Raw genomic sequence first — 18,347 nt, forward strand, 5'->3', positions numbered from 1 at the left:
CCTGTGTTGATTGCAGTCTGCATTTCCATAAATCATGGATGTGTGTACATCAGGTAGCACTGAGGTCCTTAAATAACTATGTCCCCCTGGTGTCCCTGCTTCCCCAGCTTGAGCCAGCCTTGCCTGCATGAACCACTTTCTGGGATACCAAGTTAATGCTACCATCAAGAACACCGTCATCTCCCAGAGGGGCTAGTTTTATACCTGTATTGAATTCTTGCTGCCTTCTGGTTTGGAGGAATGATTTAGCAAGGCAAACTCTTTGGCATTCTCACAGCTCTGACCTTTTTGTGACACCAGTGGAGCCCCATAGTTCACTGACTGTGCAGAAGTCAAAAGTGCTCAAAGTATACTTCATTAACCTTCTCTGGCTAATCATGGCAGGGGACGGGACCTTAGCAACTGCAAAAGGCATATAAATGCACCAGGAAAGAAATGTTTCAGCAAAAATGGCAAGAGTTGTGTAAATTCCAGACCTCAGTGAGATGGGAGACTGTGTTTCTGCAAAGAGCTTTTATTCCCAGAATGAGTTGTAAAGCAGGAGCAAGTACCTCACCCTGTCTGTATTCTAAGCTCAGCCTCTCTCCTTCTGGCATATGCTAGGTGCTGTATAAATATAGAGGAGAGAAAATCACACCATCTTCTGCAGCCTACATTTTAATTGAAAGGCTATTAGAAGCAATTCCTGCTTCTGCAGGTGCAGTCAAGAAAGCATCCTTCCCCAAGTGGTTGTGGAAGGTGAACTTAAGGTTCAGGAAGGAGTGTTGTTTTTGTGTTAATTAATTTTGCATGTGGAGCATTCACAACCATTTCTTGGCTGCTTTGGCTGATGTGGTTAATTAATCACCTTAGAGTGTCTGTAAACATGGGATTTTTGCTCTTTGTGGCATCTCTTTTCCACCTGCTGTAGACCAGCCTATGTGAGGATACAAACCTGTAGCATCACAGGAATGGTATATTTGGTAGTGGGTGTGATGTCAGTGCTGTAAATCTGAGAGTCATAACTTAACCAGCTTGGGTGAAGGCTGAGAGGAATGTTTTATTCTTAGGGCACTAGAGAAGGTGTTTCTGTTTAATGAGGAAAGTAGGAGCAAAGGAGTTGGAGGTATTATTTGCATGAGTCTTTGTGCTCATGTAGGTTAGCTGGGGGACAGAGATACGATGATTAAGACTGAATTTTGACATTTGCAGATGGAAAAATTGAGGGGAAAAGGCTTTTCACAGTGGAATTCCTCCTCTTGCTTCTGCTTACTTACAGTCACTGGACTGGAAAGGCTCATCTGGTCCCATCCCTCTGCTCTAGGCAGCAAAATCATATAGCCCTATATAAACCAGTTGTGCTTCTTCTTGACCCTATTTTAGTTGTTTTCACAGCTGCTTTTGAGCAGCTGTTTCAGAACTTCCCCCTCTGATGGTTAAAATCTATCTTATTTTCAAGGCAAATTTCCTTACAATCAGTTGTTCTTTTACTGGCATTGATTTTCCTGCTTAAAAATCACTTTCTTTTCTCCCTTGTGTATCTGTCCCCCTTTTATACAGAGCAGTCATATCCCCTCTTGGCTTACATTTATCTAAGTTAGACAAGCTTTTTAATCTCCATCTTTAAGACAGGCTCTCTGTTCCCCTAATTGCTCAGTCCAAGGTTATTTTTGATAACTAGCTTTTCTGTAAAGTTCCTTGCTGCTTTGCCCAAACTGAGTGTAAAACATCACGACCTATTGCTTGTTGAGTAATTTTGGGGTAAAGAAATATGCCAGCTATCAGATCCAGAAAAAGAAACATCAAGGTGCTGCTGTGAAAATTTGCATTTGTTCTCCATCTAATCTCTGTGAAGCTAAAGACTTCCATAATAACTTAGTTCCTGATAAAATTTCTCTTTAGAAACAGTAATGACATCTCCATCTAGATCGAAAGCCAAGCCTGTGGAACTACAGTAGTTTGGTCCTCATGGAATATCTTGCACCAGCCTTCCAAAACCTATTTCAATCCAAAATGATTCTACTTTATTTATGCATGATTTATTTCTTCACAGTCTACTGCAGCATTAAGGTTACAACAGCATCCCCTAGGTCTACCTTTGTTTTATGTACCCTGAGTAATGCCTGCTTCCATTGGCAGTGTCCCAGTTATAACTGCTATTTCCATGGTGCTTCTAGAGTGGCCCTTTTCAGGTCCTGCCCAATTGTTCTGGTTTTCCCATGTCCTCATTCAGGATCTGTACCAATTCTACTGATAAGAATCTTATTTCTCCTTGGACTTGCCCTGCTTCCCAGAGGAGTTAAGTATGCTTCTCCATCAGCTATATTACCAATAACAGTCCTATTTTCTGCCCCTTGTCCAACATCCTACCTTTACCTTTTCTATATTTGATCTTCCATTTTTCATGTATTTAATTCAGGTGTAAAAGTTATGTAATATTTTCCCAAATACTAAAGACAGGAAGTTTTCACATTTACGCATTTATACCATTCATAGATACCTGCTGTATATGTTCCCTCATCTAGCTCTAGACACATGTGTATGTATCTCCTCACTTCTACAGTATCTGTGAGTCTCATGGCCTTTTCTGTGTTTATCTACCCAGTGCATCCCAGATGTAAAAATGTGGCATTATCTCAGTTTTACCCAATGTGGAGCCATAAGGGTGCAGATGGGGTTACAGAGATTCTTCGTGGAATGGGGAATTTCTGCCTCCTAATTCATGCTCTCAGTTGTTGCTTTAGTGCTTCCCCACTGGAATGAATAAACTCCTTAGCTCTTGGGGAAAAAGAAATAAAAGAACCGATAATAAGGGAGGAAACATTGAGCTTTTGGGAAAATGCAGAAAGCAGTTTAAGTCCTAAGTGAATTTGGAATGGTCTTTTTTTATTTCGGCAGATGAAACCAAATCCCTTTTGTTCCTTTTGCATTTCTTCTATAGCAGGGTGGGGATGAGAGGGGCAGGGAAGAGAGAGAGCAGGAATTGAGATAAGACTGTAAATGAAAAGAGAGGCATGGTGCAATCAGGAGCCTGAATAAAATAATAACTTTCAGGAGACTTCACCTAGTTAGTTTTACTCCAGCCTGTTGAAAAACAAGCACCTGAAGGTTCAGGCTCTCTCCTGAACCTCCACTCCAAATACCAGTGCAATGCTGCTGAGTATCTTGCCTAACAAACATATCTGAACATTTCTGGTTTAATTCAGAACTGTATTTTTGTGCCTAGCCCTTGAAAACCGCATTTCTAGGAGATTTTAGTTTTCCATCTGTTGACAGTAGTTATAGGTCTTTCCAGATGCTCTTGTGTTTTGAAGTTCTACCTTGCTGTATTAGGAGGAACTCGGGAATTTACTTCTGCCTTTGTTGGAACAGATTATTTTGGAAATTCATGGGAGTAGCTTGTACTTGTTCATACTACCCATCCGGGTAAGGATTTTGTAAATGGTGAGGCTGGATGCTGGTCATTTGAACAGGTGGCTGCTTTTGCCAATGGAGCTTATAAGATAGACACTGAATGAGAGTATCAGCTCCTCTCTGTTAAAAATATCTTACTGACCTGATAACACTGAAAAGAGCACATGTAGGAGAATAAGGAAATACACTCTCATGGTATAAATTGCAGCACGAAGATTTAGGTTAAATATCAGGAGAAAAACCACACTTTTTAATGGGAAGGATATCTAGGCACTGGAATAGATTGCTTGTGGAGACCACGGACTCTCTGTCAGTGCAGGGACAGGTTAGAGAAACATCTGCCACAAATGGCTGTTACAAGCCTTAGCTTCCCTTGGGAGGAGAGAAAAACCTCTGTTAAGAATTAGTTTCAAGGAACTAATGTGATGCACCTTTCATTAAAGATGCGCATTAACATACTGCAGAACTCTTTTATTCTGGCTGCATTATACCGCGGTTAAGGCAATTTGCCAGCTGGCTGGAAGGCTTTCAGAAGGCTCCCACTTGTTTTCCCCTTGCATAGGCAATCTTGCCTTTTGTCTGCATGGGATAACTTATATGCTTAGACAAACAAATAGCATATGTGATTACCTTCTGTTCTACAATAATTCTCCCTTTCTTTCTTTGCAAATGTGTTGGACTTCTACTTCCAATCTTGTTATCCAAAATAGGATCTTATATTTAAGGTAAAAGTTAGCTACTCCCCTCCCTCAACACCTCCAAGCCAAAGTGACTTTACTTTCTTGACAAGATCAGATAGTGCAAGGGGCAGTTAAGGTGAAATTCTGTTTCTTAGGAGCTGTGTCCTGGCATAAAGTAACATTACATAGGGGTTGGAGAATATGATTAGAAAGGAGTTTTAATAAATTTCTAGTATCTTTACTTTTACTGATTCTGTGACCTTTCAGGGCTCCTAGTGGGAGTTTGGATGACTGGACTGATTGGAGAACACCCAACGGGTCTTGAAACTGCAGGGTGACCAATATGAAGAATGCCTGGGATAGTTTATTTTTTCTCTTTTTGCTGAGGCAGGCACTCATCAGAACCCAAGTAATAACAGTTCATAGGCTGTTAATACAAAGTACCCTGAGATTTCAGAAATACCTTGCTCTGCTCTGCACAGCTTGGTAGGTTATATTCTTTAGGTGTAGTCATCTTTAACTGGACAAATATGTGACATTTAATTCTGCTAACTTCTGTCCCTGCAGTGAATTGCTCCTTCCCTCTTATGGCAGATTATCTAGCATACAATACACATTTGTGTATTCTTTATCTTGCATTGTCTCCATCCTCTGCACATGTGGTGTTTCTCGTTGCCCACATGTTGCTTATGCCCATCCTTCTTTAACTATGTGCAAATATATTTGACCTTTGCATGCATAAGCATGTAAAGAAGTCTGCCCTCTTTTAATTCACTATGATTTTTCTGACTTTTCTTATTCATATCTGTACATGTATGGAGTTATACGGCATGTCTGATTGTTCAGGTTAGCAATAAAATGTAACATTTGCATATATTTTCGAGATAGTCTATAGTTGATTTGGAGATTTAGGTCAGAACATTTACTTACCTCCTGATTTCTTCCTCTTTGGAAAATTTAGAATGATCTTATTGGGATAATAAGGAATGGATGTGTACTACTGTATTTGCAGGTGAGGTGATTTAGTGCACAGAAGGCTGTGGCCACACTGTCATTGTTATCCTAATTTCATAATGTTTCTGTGTAGTACAACACTGTGAGATGTGTCTGGCACACAGCCTTATGAACTCCTCTTTCTGTCCCAGAGAACTTCTGGGTAATTATGGATTGGGTTTGCCTATCTGATCTAATTTATCACTTAGGAGGTTATATCATGCCTGTTACTGAGATACCCTAAGTGCTGCTGAGATTCGGTGAGATGCCTCTTTCATCAGCCACTTATTTCTATGATAAGTTAATGTTACTGAGCTGAAAACTGGGCTGTTCTGTGCAGCATCTTAATCACTGGTCCCTGCTGAGCCCCGTGTGGCAGTTACTACTTTTGGGGATTTGAGCTCAGTTACTTGAGAGCTAAAGTAGCACTGCAGAGATCTCTGGCTCAGATGATGATAAATGGACCTGCTTGGTGAATGAGTGAGAAGTCCAAGGCTGAGCAGACCCTGGATAAGCATGTGAGTCTATGCTCTTAATTCCCTTAGAAATTCACTTTCCACATCCAGGTTTAGACATTAGCATGAGTACAGAGCATCTCCATGGGTGAAGGGAACATTGTGGGCAAGCTCTCCTTAGCATTCTTTGCCTTTGGGAAGGCAAGACCAGCTGCCCATCTTTTTACAACCTCCCTGCCTTGTGCTCAGTGGGGTGCTGTGTTCACCCTGCACAGGGAGGGTGGATGTGGAAACTGCCGTCTCTGGGTGATTTCTTCTTTCTTCTCCCTCCACAAGCCCTCAGACTGGATTTTTCTTTCATGGCCAGATGAAGTGTTTGTTTGTTTTGAAGGTGACAAATGTTTTATGTGAATTCTAGATACTCTCAAATGCCAAACCCCAGCTGGGCTTTGAGTTTCACAGATTATCCACTGACACCTAATGAGCCTTTAATAAATGTTTCTCCCTCCCATTCTGTCATTTCAATAAATAAATGACTGAAATTTGGGGGTGGTGGGAGGGGTGTTGGATTGGAGGGGAATGAAGCTTTTCTGTTTACCCACCAAGCAGGTACACCACTAAGAGCAGTCGTGCAAGCTTCCCACACCCACACTGCCTCTGCCATCAAGTCAGCATGTCTCAGTCATGGCCTGGAGGACTTGCTTTGAGGATCATTCAGGAAAGCTTCTTCTAAAGCCCAGTTAGCTTCTTCACCCTCTCAGCTTTGGTTGCCAGCCAAGGTGCTAATTACTGTCAACTGTGATGGTGGGAGGGGGAATTGAGAACAAAGGCAAGACTTTGATAGTTGAAAGTACAGTTGATGTTCAAGTTTTCTCTTTTCCCGGATGGATTTTTTTTGGAAGAAATGGTCTGCCTGGGCAGCCGGTGAGCTTGCATGTATTGTCTCTTTAAGGACTGCAGTGGCTTCTAAAGAGCTTTCATTCTTAGCAGTAGGTATAAGATAATTGAGTCCCACCCCCTTTTTTGACTACTGAAGATATGATCTCTATTCACTTAGGAAATGGAAAATTAAGCGTTCTAAAATTGCAATAGAAATTTATGGAAGTTATGAGAATTAGAGAAAAATAGCAAGATTTTAAAATCATCATTTATACTCTTTGGTATTAATTTTCATGCATCAGGAACATAAAACAATTCCTTGTTTCCAGCTAAGGTATGTGACCAAGTCATTGTGTTCCTGTTGTTTGGCTGAAAAAGTTGAAAGACATAAGTCTGACTACAGTTACAGTATTCCCATGGTTATCCACTCACTCTCCCAGAAAGTGAGACCATCGCAGAGATGAGACAGTTCAGAGATATTTCTTGTTCTGCACTTCCCCTTTGTTTGAATCCAGTCACTCAGAGCCTTTTCCCCAGAAATGTCTCCATCTTACATGAATCATGAGTTTGGGTACCCTAGAATGGTCCTCTTCCCCAGTCCTGCAGTAGCTGTGGTTGATGCAAAGGGATGGGACAATTAGAAGTCTATCTTCTGTGGTTTGTGTCTCCACAGGTGGGGAAATGGAAGGAAAAAAAGTTGCAGATGAAGTATTACGTGTGGCCACGCTTTGAACTGTATCCTGACTCTGAGGAACGTGAGGATGATCACCTGAGTATCGTGACCTTGGAAGAGGCACCATTTGTCATTGTGGAGAATGTGGACCCCCTAAGTGGCACCTGCATGAGGAACACGGTCCCTTGCCAGAAACGCATTGTGACTGAGTATGTACCCCTGTATTCTTCTGCTCATCTGGGACTCTTTGTTCTCAGCAGAATATAATGTGTCTGTTGGGCCAATACCATCATAAGCTATAATCCTTTTTAGAAAATCACCTTCATTTGCCCAGCCTGCCCCATGTCCACTCATGATGGACTTCTGTGGGCAAATCATTGTGGAATGTCCCCTCCCCCTCCAGCAGAGATAGCACAATAAAAATTGTCTGCATTATATAGTGGGAGGGAGAATGCAAACTGAAAACAGAGGGGAATTACAGGTGTTTCTCCCAGTCTTTTAACCCATTATTATTGTGATGGTTCAGGAATAAAACTGATGAGGAGCCAGATTACATGAAGAAATGTTGCAAGGGGTTCTGCATAGACATCCTCAAGAAAATCTCAAAGTCTGTCAAGTTCACCTATGACCTCTACTTGGTGACTAATGGCAAGCATGGAAAAAAGATCAATGGGACATGGAATGGAATGATTGGAGAGGTCAGCAGCAAAAGGAGGGCTTGGTGGGCTTCAACCTTGGGCTGGGTGATGTGGGTCAGGTCTAGCCTCTCATTATTATTGGGTCCACTTCTGAGGCAAGGACAGAGGTGTCACCAGAAGCGACTGGCCTGATTCTTTCTTGGCACTGAGTGAATTAATCTGCTCTGACACTTCCGACCATGACAACCTTTCTTGTCTGACCATTAATTATTATTCTCTATGGTCTCACAAATTTGGACTACACAGTCTTAGAAAGAGGCTGATATCCATTCACCATGGTTGCTGCAACCTAGATTATGCTTAGCTTGTATATAAGGTGAATAAAGAATGAAATAAGACTTTGCAGTGTTAGAGGGAGGATAAAGCAAGGACAGAAAAATGAGATAAGGTGTCTTCTCCGTGGATGATGTGTTTATCCTAAGACCTCTGTGGATTTATTTTTTGTACACATACCAGCTTTGAGGAGAAGATAAATGTCTATAGGTTTTCTGAAAGAAGAAGGTGTCCTGATGAAAGATTAGAAAGGAGAGATGTTACAAACAATACAGGGAATGGGATTACAGAAGTAAAAGGATTGTGTTGAAAGGCAGGAAGATGAGAAGGGGCTTGACTGTGGTGCTTGAGGGCTGCCTCGTGTCTGTGTGTGATCTCTTTCTTTTCTTCCTCCAGGTTGTCACCAAACGGGCCTATATGGCTGTGGGATCCCTCACCATTAATGAGGAACGTTCAGAAGTGGTGGATTTCTCTGTGCCCTTCATTGAGACGGGAATCAGTGTCATGGTGTCACGTAGCAATGGAACTGTCTCACCTTCTGCCTTCTTAGGTATTGTTTCAATCTAAAATTAAAACTTCACTCAGTGGTCATAAAAAAAATTAGGTGAAGGTTGCTTGTGATTCTTAGCCTGAAAGCTCTTTTTTGGGAGTACCTGAGGGAGTACCTGTATAAAAATATACTGTGATGTTTTAGAACTGAATCCCAGGCAAGCAAAATCCAGGCAAATGCAAGTGCAAATAGGCACTGCCTATGAGTTTCAAGCCAAGGCATTTTTCAGCAATTGTATGCCTAATTCTAGAAAAATTGGGCTCACTCAGAGTTGTCACATACACTGCAGCACGTGGTTTCCTAGTGACTCAACTAATAGTATGTTCAAGGAGTATAGGTCAGAAGAAAATTGATTCAAACCTTATAGCTGGGTTACCATAATACTTGGTGATAGCAATTGGCAATAAATAGTTGCACAGTGAGAGACATTTTTTGTAAAGATGTTGTTAACTTGGCCCTCCTTTGACACCTAGTAGAAATTAGAGAACCAATAGAGGTTTTCAAGAACAGTTGAGCTATCAGTTTTGTGCTGACACTGTGTCTTACAATAAAGGCATTTCTAATGTCCTTCAGCGATGGAGGGTGATCAGAGAATACGGAAATGATACTGCATTTCCACAAAACATTCGTGTCTTCCTAGTGTCTACTATTTGGCTTTATAAAATGCTTTATGATGCTACAAACACAGTATATGAGTTATGTAATTACTGTCTGCTTTCTGCCAGAGTCCTGAGAACATTCACAGACAGAAATACGTTTTTATGGGTAATGAAATTTTCCCAGACCTTTTTAAATATGAGTTTCATGATTACTAACTCTTTAGGAGTTTTTTCCCTTAGCAAGTCCACCAATATTGCTGTGGTATGTAAAAGCAAAGTTGAAGTTATCTCCAAAATTCTAAACTGCAATTTAACTGAAGTTGCAATATTAGCAAAGGAGCAAAGTTCTTTGTTTCTTTGATCTGGTTCAGTCCTATCTTTTTCTGTTCAGGCTGGGAGAAGGAGAAAACCTGGCAGAGAGCAAATACTTGCAGAACATGAACACTAACATTTCTAGAATGAGCCAGTGTTCCCATTGCTAGAGGGATGGAATACTAAATATACTGTCATTATGGCTGAACCTTAGAAATTTGGAGATGCTTTTTGGCTTGATAACATCTTGAAAGTTGCTGCTTGTCTGAAACTCTGCCAGTTCTGCCTGATTTTCCCCACTCTCTCCAGATGGTGCTGGAGGACTTCCTGGGAACAATCTTTTATCAATGCATTTTATTTTATCAATGCATGCCACAATGGCTGTGTGTGGTTCCAGATGGAGCCATGTGTCACAAATGTAACAGTACGATGGAATGCAGTCATTACAGAGACAGAAACTTCAATTTTTCCAGTTCAAGAAGTTCTTCAGAATCAAACTGAAGATTTTGTTTTAACTTCCCCAACCCAGTTTGCCCTACACTGGGCTTCTCTGGAGAGCAAAGGTGAGGTGTTATCAGGTATCACCATGGTTTTCTCTTCCTCTCCAGAACCTTTCAGTGCTGACGTATGGGTGATGATGTTTGTGATGCTGCTTATCATCTCTGCGGTGGCTGTCTTCGTCTTTGAGTACTTCAGCCCTGTGGGCTATAATCGGTGCCTTGCTGATGGCAGAGGTAAGGGGAGCTGTTTCTTGCTATGATCCCCTCTGGTTTCCAGTCTCTGTTTGTTTGTTGGGGTGTTCCTTTGCCTTGAAAGCGATACGGATCTAGCCCACTCTGAGCTCTGCATTCGGGCTGAAGAGGAGAGGGATGGAGGCAGAAAAAAGGCTGTGAAGAGAGCAGATGTGTATAATGGATAATTTGCTTGGCGTGAGAGACGGGGCTGTGACGCCTTTCATGACTAAAGCACATACCAGCTCCAACTTGTTTCTCATTGAAGGAAAATGGGCCCCGGTAGCCAGTACTGGCAGGGCCTATGATGCTGCACTCTGAGGCAATCACACGGCTCAGCACTGTCAATCCATCCTTCAGTGCTACATCTCCCTGCAGAGCAAGCCACTCTGCTGGCCTCCTGGCATAGTGCTATGTCCTCCAGAATCCACATCTGTCACCTGGTCAGATCCTTCCCTGACTTTCTGGCTTTCTAAGACCAACTGAGAGAGTGGGAAACTCATTTTCTAGGGAGTGGGTAAAGAATTATTTTTCAAGGGTAGTAGGAAAGTTGGGACCAAGCAAGTGATCCATTTTTGCGGTTCTGATCTTCAGAAGGTAGCCAGATGAATTAAAGAAAGGCTGTCTGTCCTTCCTAAGATACAACCTTTTTCCTCTTATTGACATGAAAACAATTAGCAAGTTGAGTCTTCTGTCATCTGCATAGCTTCACCACCTGGTGAATCAGCCCTTCAAACCTTTCTGGATTTATTGGTTCATACAGAATAGTGGGAGAGAGACAGTTACTGGAAAATGCACTCATTTGCTCCCAAGTCTAGTGCTTTGAGTGAATTTATGCCATCAAATTAGAGAGGAGTAAAAATAAAAAGTGTTAATGAGAATGCAGGCAGAATCACATACATGAGGAAGTGGAGAACTTGTCTCTTAGAGCTATGGAGGGCCTTTATGGCACCTGATCATGATTGCATGGATCTGTGGGCACAAGTACTGAGAAACCTGAGTCTCTTAGGAGGTATTAATACAGATGTGGAGCTGGAAGCAGCTTTTAGTACAGGCATGCAGTTGTGCAGTTGTTAAGTTAGCTGAACTGCAGCTACAAGTATCAATATTTCTGAGTAATTATGAAGAGTATTGCATGATCAGACAGATATTATCCCTGAGAGATGAAATATGAAGATACAGAAATCTGCTGCAGAGACTGCAATGCTGATTTTGGTAATGAGAACCCTGGCTAATGTTACTTTGGCTGCATTTGAACTATGACAGTATGCCCCTGACAGTATGCCTCAAACACCTGCATTTTCTTTTTATGGACATCAAGACTTTTGGATTGGAAGCTTCCATTACTATCTTGGTTTGTGTCTGACAAAGTAATTGTGGAAGCATGTGGGGTGATCAGTGGAGAGAGGAAGGCTTTTAGAGGGGAACTGCTCAAGATTTCCTTCCACCATGCAATTCCCACTGATGTTTTTCAGGCCTTTCACCTGTATATCTTAGGGCACATTAGTTAGAGAGGGATGTAAAAATACCACTCCAGAGTGTAAAAAGATGAAGACTGCTAAACTATGTTTGGAGCTTTATCTTCTTGGAATTTAAAGGCACCAGTTTTATCAGGTGATGATTCTGCTCCAAACTTGGCGTGCAGTTCCCTGGGTAAAAAATGAGCCCCTTGCATTGTTCAGTTTTATTTAGAGTAACACGGTTAGTGTTTCCAGATGATCCATGCTATTTGCTGCTCGGAGGTTTGGAGAGGCATGTCAAAACTTTCTTCCCTTTCACTATTTGCTGGAGTCAATCTTAACCACAGGCAGCAGCACTAGGACCCAATCAGCCTGCCTGAGGAGATAAAGCATGGGATGCTGATCAGGTTGGCACCATTGCAGAAAGGACAGATACTTTAACTGTTCCATTCATCTTAAGAGGATCTTCTCAGTGTCTGAAGAGTGATCACATTGGCATTTTCCCTCTCAGCTCTTGTGCTCAAGTTGAGGAAATTCTGGGTTAGGTTCCCACTAATGGAACCAGCACGTGCTGACGATACAAGATTGCTGGGAGACAGGTGCCATTTCACATGTTTTGAGATCTAGTACTTCATTAACACACATGGCTTCTGGGGTATGAGTGAGCTTCTATACTGGAAAGTGAATAAGGGGAAAATAGGAGCTTTTAAAACACTGGATCTGCTCCTGTACTATCTGGGGCAGACCTGTAGATTTTCTTAAGGTGGAACAAGTATATGTCACTGTCATGTACCTTAGACACCAAATATGGGGAGAGGGAGCTGTGTTCTTCTCTGGTTTGTGGATCTTCAACAGACTGCATAATGAAACATTCATGCAAAAGTATTTGTAGAGCCCTGATATTTCAGATGGTGTTCTTCCTTGTACCATTACAAGTACCGTAAAGACAGCCATGTTTTACACAGATGTATGCTGGGAGCTTGAGGACATCACTCTTGAACAAATGGAAATGAGGATAGAATGTTTCTGAGCAAATTCTGTTTCTGGGGACAACACTTCAACCAAAATTAAATGTTTGGTCTTCTAGATATTTCAATCAAATTTTTAAAAAATGCCCTCATATAAGGTTTCAGTGGAAATCCCTGAGATAGACAAAATATGGAAATCTGAGGGCATTTAAAAAAAAATTAAAGTTGTACTTAGCTGAGATATGGTAGCATGAACTTAGGGGAGTGCAGCTGCAGATATTCGCCTCACAAGTGGGAATAGATTCTTCTCTTAACTCTGAAATCAAGATGTGTATGTGACTGGAAATGCCGACCACTTACTCTCAGATGCTCACTGTGGGATCATGTTTCTCAATCACTCTAGAACCAGGAGGTCCCTCTTTCACCATTGGCAAAGCTATCTGGCTGCTGTGGGGGCTGGTGTTCAACAACTCTGTGCCAGTACAGAATCCCAAGGGTACCACTAGCAAGATCATGGTGTCGGTGTGGGCCTTCTTCGCTGTCATCTTTCTGGCCAGCTACACTGCCAACCTGGCTGCCTTCATGATCCAAGAGGAATATGTGGACCAGGTGTCTGGCTTGAGCGACAAAAAGGTAATGTATCCACCCAAACTCTCAATGCAGCCTTTTCCACAGAATAGACTGCTCTACCCTCTCTTCTTTCCTTTCACAAGGAAAGTGGGCCAGTGTTTTCAGAGTCACACCCATCAAAGCTTTAGACCCTAGTTTAAATAGCACAACTGTTCTTCATTGGTATTCAGTTGCACTTTTACATGTGTTAAGCACTTCAGGAATTAATTATAGACAGAACTGAACTGTGCTTGCTTGCACAATCCCAAACCACACCTTGACTGTCAGCAGGAACCAAATTAATGGAGCTTTAGAGACAATGTGTATAATGGCTGTAACCTGTTTTTTCAGGATTAAATACTTTGTCTTGGGTAGGAATGCTGGCCATTAAGCTAGCAAATATGATCTGTTAATTTAATCTGAAAACAAGTTCTGTCCATGGGGGTAAATCACTGTGCCTTTGATGATTTACTATTGCTTGCATTTGAAGTTATACTGTTGTTTTTTCAAGGTGTTTGGAGGCTTACTACAAGAAATCATTTTGTGTTCAGACTGCATTTCAATGACTTGTTTATCTGCACAACATTTTGTCCATGCAGAGCATTCGCTTTTGCTGGACTCTGAATGCTTGAGGATTTTGAGAAAATTGCTGATACATGCAGGGTAGCACTGTCTGGCTCGTGAGGGTGTAATGCTTTGTGCACTGCTTTACTTTTGTTTTGTTGTGAGGCTACTCACAAGGAATTGAGTATTGTGAAGCTCGATTGCCCATGCTGAGCTTGTTACTCAGACACTGGGGCTGCTTAAGGGGTCATGCCATTGCAGGGCAGCCAAATAACATTGGGTTGCACACATTGCTATTGGGGATAGAAGCAAGAGGAGGACTGCAAGTGTCAGTTGTGGATGCTGGGTTGGTTATAGTTACTGACACTTGTGTCCGTCATGACAGTCTAGAAATAATTTGTGGCCAGGCCTCCTGTGTATATGGTATCCTGTTCAGCAGGCTGGAAATTCTGTGATGGTTTAACCATAGGAGTTTTTCTTACTCATTTTGTTGTTTGGTTTTTGTTTCTTTTTCCTGGAATGAAACATGGCAGAGAGTAGTACAGTCCATGCAGAAGTGCTTGTGTTATTTGTTTTAATTTTGACCTCAATTTGTTTCACATTGTCTCCTCATTTGCAATGTGCTGTGTTTGAGGATGGGGTGGAGGGGAGGATGCTTTTCTGTCAGGTGGAGACTGTTGCAGAGACTCTTTAGAAGCTGTGAGCTCCTTCAGATTGAAAGAGACTGTTCAAAACCAGCCAGCCCTATCAGAGGTAACATTAGTTTGTCATCATTAGGTTTTCAACTGTCTGGGCTAAATGGGATAGTTTATACCTGTGATCTATAGTTTCAGGCTGTGCCTAGTCTCATGGAGAGAACATGCTTTCATTCTCATGTTTTTCAAGATATTCTTCATACCTGCAGAGATATGTGCATGAAATATCATTTGAAAGCAGTGACTCCAGGAGCTTCACAGAGCCTTTGAATACAAATTTCTGGGCCTGTTTTAGTTGATTTCACTGCAGGGCCACCTGTGTGTATTGGATTGAGGCCATTTTCTTCTACTTTTCTCTGCCAACGTACCTGTATTTACTTTTGCTATGCTAAAGCATATGTGCTTTTTTCCTTGGGGAACAGAAAGGCTCTAGTACATAGAGAATTGTGGTATGCCTCAAACATAGCTGCTAGTGCAAGTACAATATTTAGGTAAGATTACAATCTACCAGAGCATCTGTAATCAAATGAAAATTGGCTGGTGAAACTGAAGGCCAACAGCTGCCTTTGGGCAATAAAAGCAGGTGGGACTAACTCCATCTGGAATAAGTGAGTGAATGAGCTTGATCTACTGGGCTTATGGATTTTGCCTTCTGAATATGCAAAGGGCCCTGTAGGATTTGGGAGCAGTCATCCAGACATTTGTCACACTGCTTCAAGATCCTATGGTTTGGGAGTACTTCACTCTTCTAAATCTCATATTTTCCCTTTTCCAAAGGGCACACTGCTTGCAACTCACCCTCTCAATGCCCTGCTTGGCCAGGATGAAGGGCACAGCCACATCCAGGGCACTTGGAGGTGCACTGTGTTCTACCTCACTTCTCTTGCCTGCTTAAAGCTAGTTCAGACTTTCAAAAGAGGCAGTCACTGTTCAAAGCCAGGTGGGAAAGACTGTTTTCCAAGAGGAAAGACTGTTGCTTCCAATCTCTTTTATCCCAAATGTATGATCTGGTGTCCACAGCAAAAGTCAGGCAGATTGGTCTCTTGGCCTTCTCCATCAGCTGGTAAGGGCACTTGTGTCCACCACAAGGACTCAGCTGATGATGTAATCCAAGCCAACTGGCAAAGTGACAGTAACAAAAGGATATTGTTCCTACTTGCCTAGACCCAGATCTGCTTGCAGATGTCTCTGTAGTTCGACAATACTTGGGGAAGGTATCCCACTGACACTGTAAAGCAGCCAAAATGCCAGATGCGCTCAAAAAATCCATTCCTGTGCCTGGCTGGGGTGCACTTGCCAAGGTCAGCCTGGCTACACTCTGCAACAGCAATCCTGAGCATCTCCTTGGACCCTCTTCCTTAGGTTTTGCCTGGGAAGAACCACTGCAAGAGATGCCTACAGCTGCTGGCATGTCACTTCCCCAGAAAAGCAGACTGAAATGCACCAGATGTCTCAGGATGGTGGATGTCTCTTGGATGATGTCTTGGTTGTGCCCCTGCATTTACTTCCTAATGGCATGCAAGACAATGACTAACATCATGCCCCACTGTGTTTCTGTGGATGCTTGAGCACGTCTGTCTGAGCTGGGCTGGAGTGGATGCCTCTGTCCCAGGGTACCAGGTGGAACTGAGGGTGTCTGGAGGCCCCCTGTATGAACGTAGGGACCTCTGCCACTCTTGCTCTGTCCCAGGTGATGCTCACCTTGCTGAATGCCACCCTTTGAGCATAGCTGGCTCAAAACAGGTGCCAGAGCTGATGAAGGAACCCACCTTATGATGGCTGTTAATTCCCCCATGTTAATATTGGGAGTTGCTAAATCATACATCAAGCTTTAACTCTTAACTCTGGGGCAGCCATGGGCAGTTGGAGGGAGGAGAAACCTGCTCCTGCCTGAGAGCAGCACTGGCCTCGTCAGTTCTGCAGGAAAAGTCCTGCTGTTGACAGCATCTCCTTTCCAGCTCCCTGTGCTTGTGGCATGCTGAACCACTTTCCTCCTGCGCAGGTGCCGAAGCAGAACCTTCTGCCTCCACTGGTCCACCTTGTGCGGCAGAGGGGCTGGAGGTGGTCCTGGCAGGGACAGTGCCACACTGGCCGTGCCAGCTCCCAGCAAGCCCAGCTGGACCACCTTTGCACGTGCTGCTGGGCTGCATCCATCCAGGATCCATGTGGGGGGCTGCTGCTGCCCTGACCCCTGCAAAAGCCCCAGTGGTAAGAGGGCCTGTCGCAGAATATGCAGTCAGCTCCTGGGTCTGGATTTCATCTGAGTGTAATCAGAAGATATAACCCAATTTTCATTAGTGGGAGAGCTTCAGACACATTAGAGAAACAAGCGCCTGCGGTATTTCAGTCTAACGAAGGCAATAAATACAGGAAAGATTATATAAAATGAACTAATGTGTCAAGTAATCTAATAGCTATACGTAATTTCCATTCATATAAAGTAGTAATAGAATAAAAGCAAATGTGGACAGCCAGCAGGGCATTTAAATAAAATGATTTAGAAGGCAGTAGGTTAATAATAATAAAAAAATAGTATCCTTCCTATAAATTAGTTGGAAATGCCAAAGAAGTTAATAAAATATCAGAATGGTAATATGTAATTGACATGAAAAGGAGAGAAATTGATTTCTGCATGCCTGCAAATTAATACAGATTGCTGAAATTTCACACATATTTGACTTATTTGCTTTTTAAGATGTTAATGCAATGTTGAGACAAATGCAGCATGGGTCAGTTATTTTTTCAATAGATATGAGTTTATTTCTTTTTTTGAAAGGTAGGTTTTGAAGTTAAAACTGCCCAGTACTTTTAGGGAAAAAAAAACTTGAGGAGAGTATGAGAAGGCAGAAGGAATTTCTGATATTTTCCAAAATAGCTCATTTTAGTATACTTTGCTATTTCTGACATGAATTTTGACATGTCACTTTCTAAAGGCATTACACATAAAACTGACCTACATCTAAGGGGGAAAAAGTGGAAAAATGATTTTTTTTTCTGTAACAAAAGAAGGGGACAGACAGAGATAATTGGAAGACAAAACAACATAGGTAGATCTGAGGTGAATGGAACATTTCAGGTTGATACAAAACAAAAGCCTCACTGAAAAACCTATGCAAAGAAAAGGATCTGCTCTTTTCTGGCAGTAATAGGTGCTTGACTGTGAAACTGAAAAATGAATTATTTCCCACATTGTGCTTTGTGGCACATTAAATCAAAATTATACAAGGATCCCAGATATGCAGAAGACATAAGCGTGTGCTTAACTTTGTGCTCATGAGTGGTGGCATTAAAGTCAATAGGCTATTTTTCACATGATTGGAGTTAAATGCTTCCCTGAGCTTGCAGCTTTTGTACAACAAATACCTGTTCTGGAGAAGTCTGGGGAAAATGCAGAGCAGATACCTTCAGCTAGATGTTTTTCAAGAGGACTAAAAGTGAGGGTCAGTCTTGTGCTTTGTGAGCTCTACAAGGGAAGATTGTCTAACTGGATGGCTTGGAGGCAGTATAAATCTTCCATGGGATTAAATAGTGTTAACTGACATTTGTGGTACTTCCATACATTTCAGCAGGATGCAAAGGAAGTTTTATGTGGCAGTGTCCAAAGGCAGAAAGTACACCATCTTTCAACAGCAGTATGATTTTTATTGTTGGGACACCTTTGTGGAGATATGAGTTAGGCAGACAGAAGAAGGACCATGCCATTTCCAATCCTGTCCTCTTGTGATAAATCATAACATCTTCCAAAATGTGTAAATCTGATGCACCTTACTTGACACTAAAAACCTCCCCAAAATAAAGAGGTTCTTGAATCTCCA

At 42.1% G+C, this 18,347-nt stretch overlaps 1 protein-coding gene across 8 annotated transcripts in view; it reads left to right on the plus strand.

Annotated features, from left to right (window-relative positions):
- The window catches only part of GRIN2B (glutamate ionotropic receptor NMDA type subunit 2B), a 217,336-nt gene that overhangs the window by 166,757 nt on the left and 32,232 nt on the right, over positions 1-18,347 (plus strand). For all 8 annotated transcript variants that reach the window (XM_068191496.1, XM_068191497.1, XM_068191499.1 and 5 more), the window contains 5 exons: positions 7,074-7,282; positions 7,600-7,771; positions 8,441-8,594; positions 10,114-10,239; positions 13,068-13,297. In XM_068191496.1, the coding sequence (XP_068047597.1) occupies positions 7,074-7,282; positions 7,600-7,771; positions 8,441-8,594; positions 10,114-10,239; positions 13,068-13,297 (891 nt within the window). The remainder of the gene's footprint in view (positions 1-7,073; positions 7,283-7,599; positions 7,772-8,440; positions 8,595-10,113; positions 10,240-13,067; positions 13,298-18,347) is intronic.

Source organism: Anomalospiza imberbis, chromosome 5 (assembly GCF_031753505.1).
Source record: "Anomalospiza imberbis isolate Cuckoo-Finch-1a 21T00152 chromosome 5, ASM3175350v1, whole genome shotgun sequence".
NCBI lineage: Eukaryota > Metazoa > Chordata > Aves > Passeriformes > Viduidae > Anomalospiza > Anomalospiza imberbis.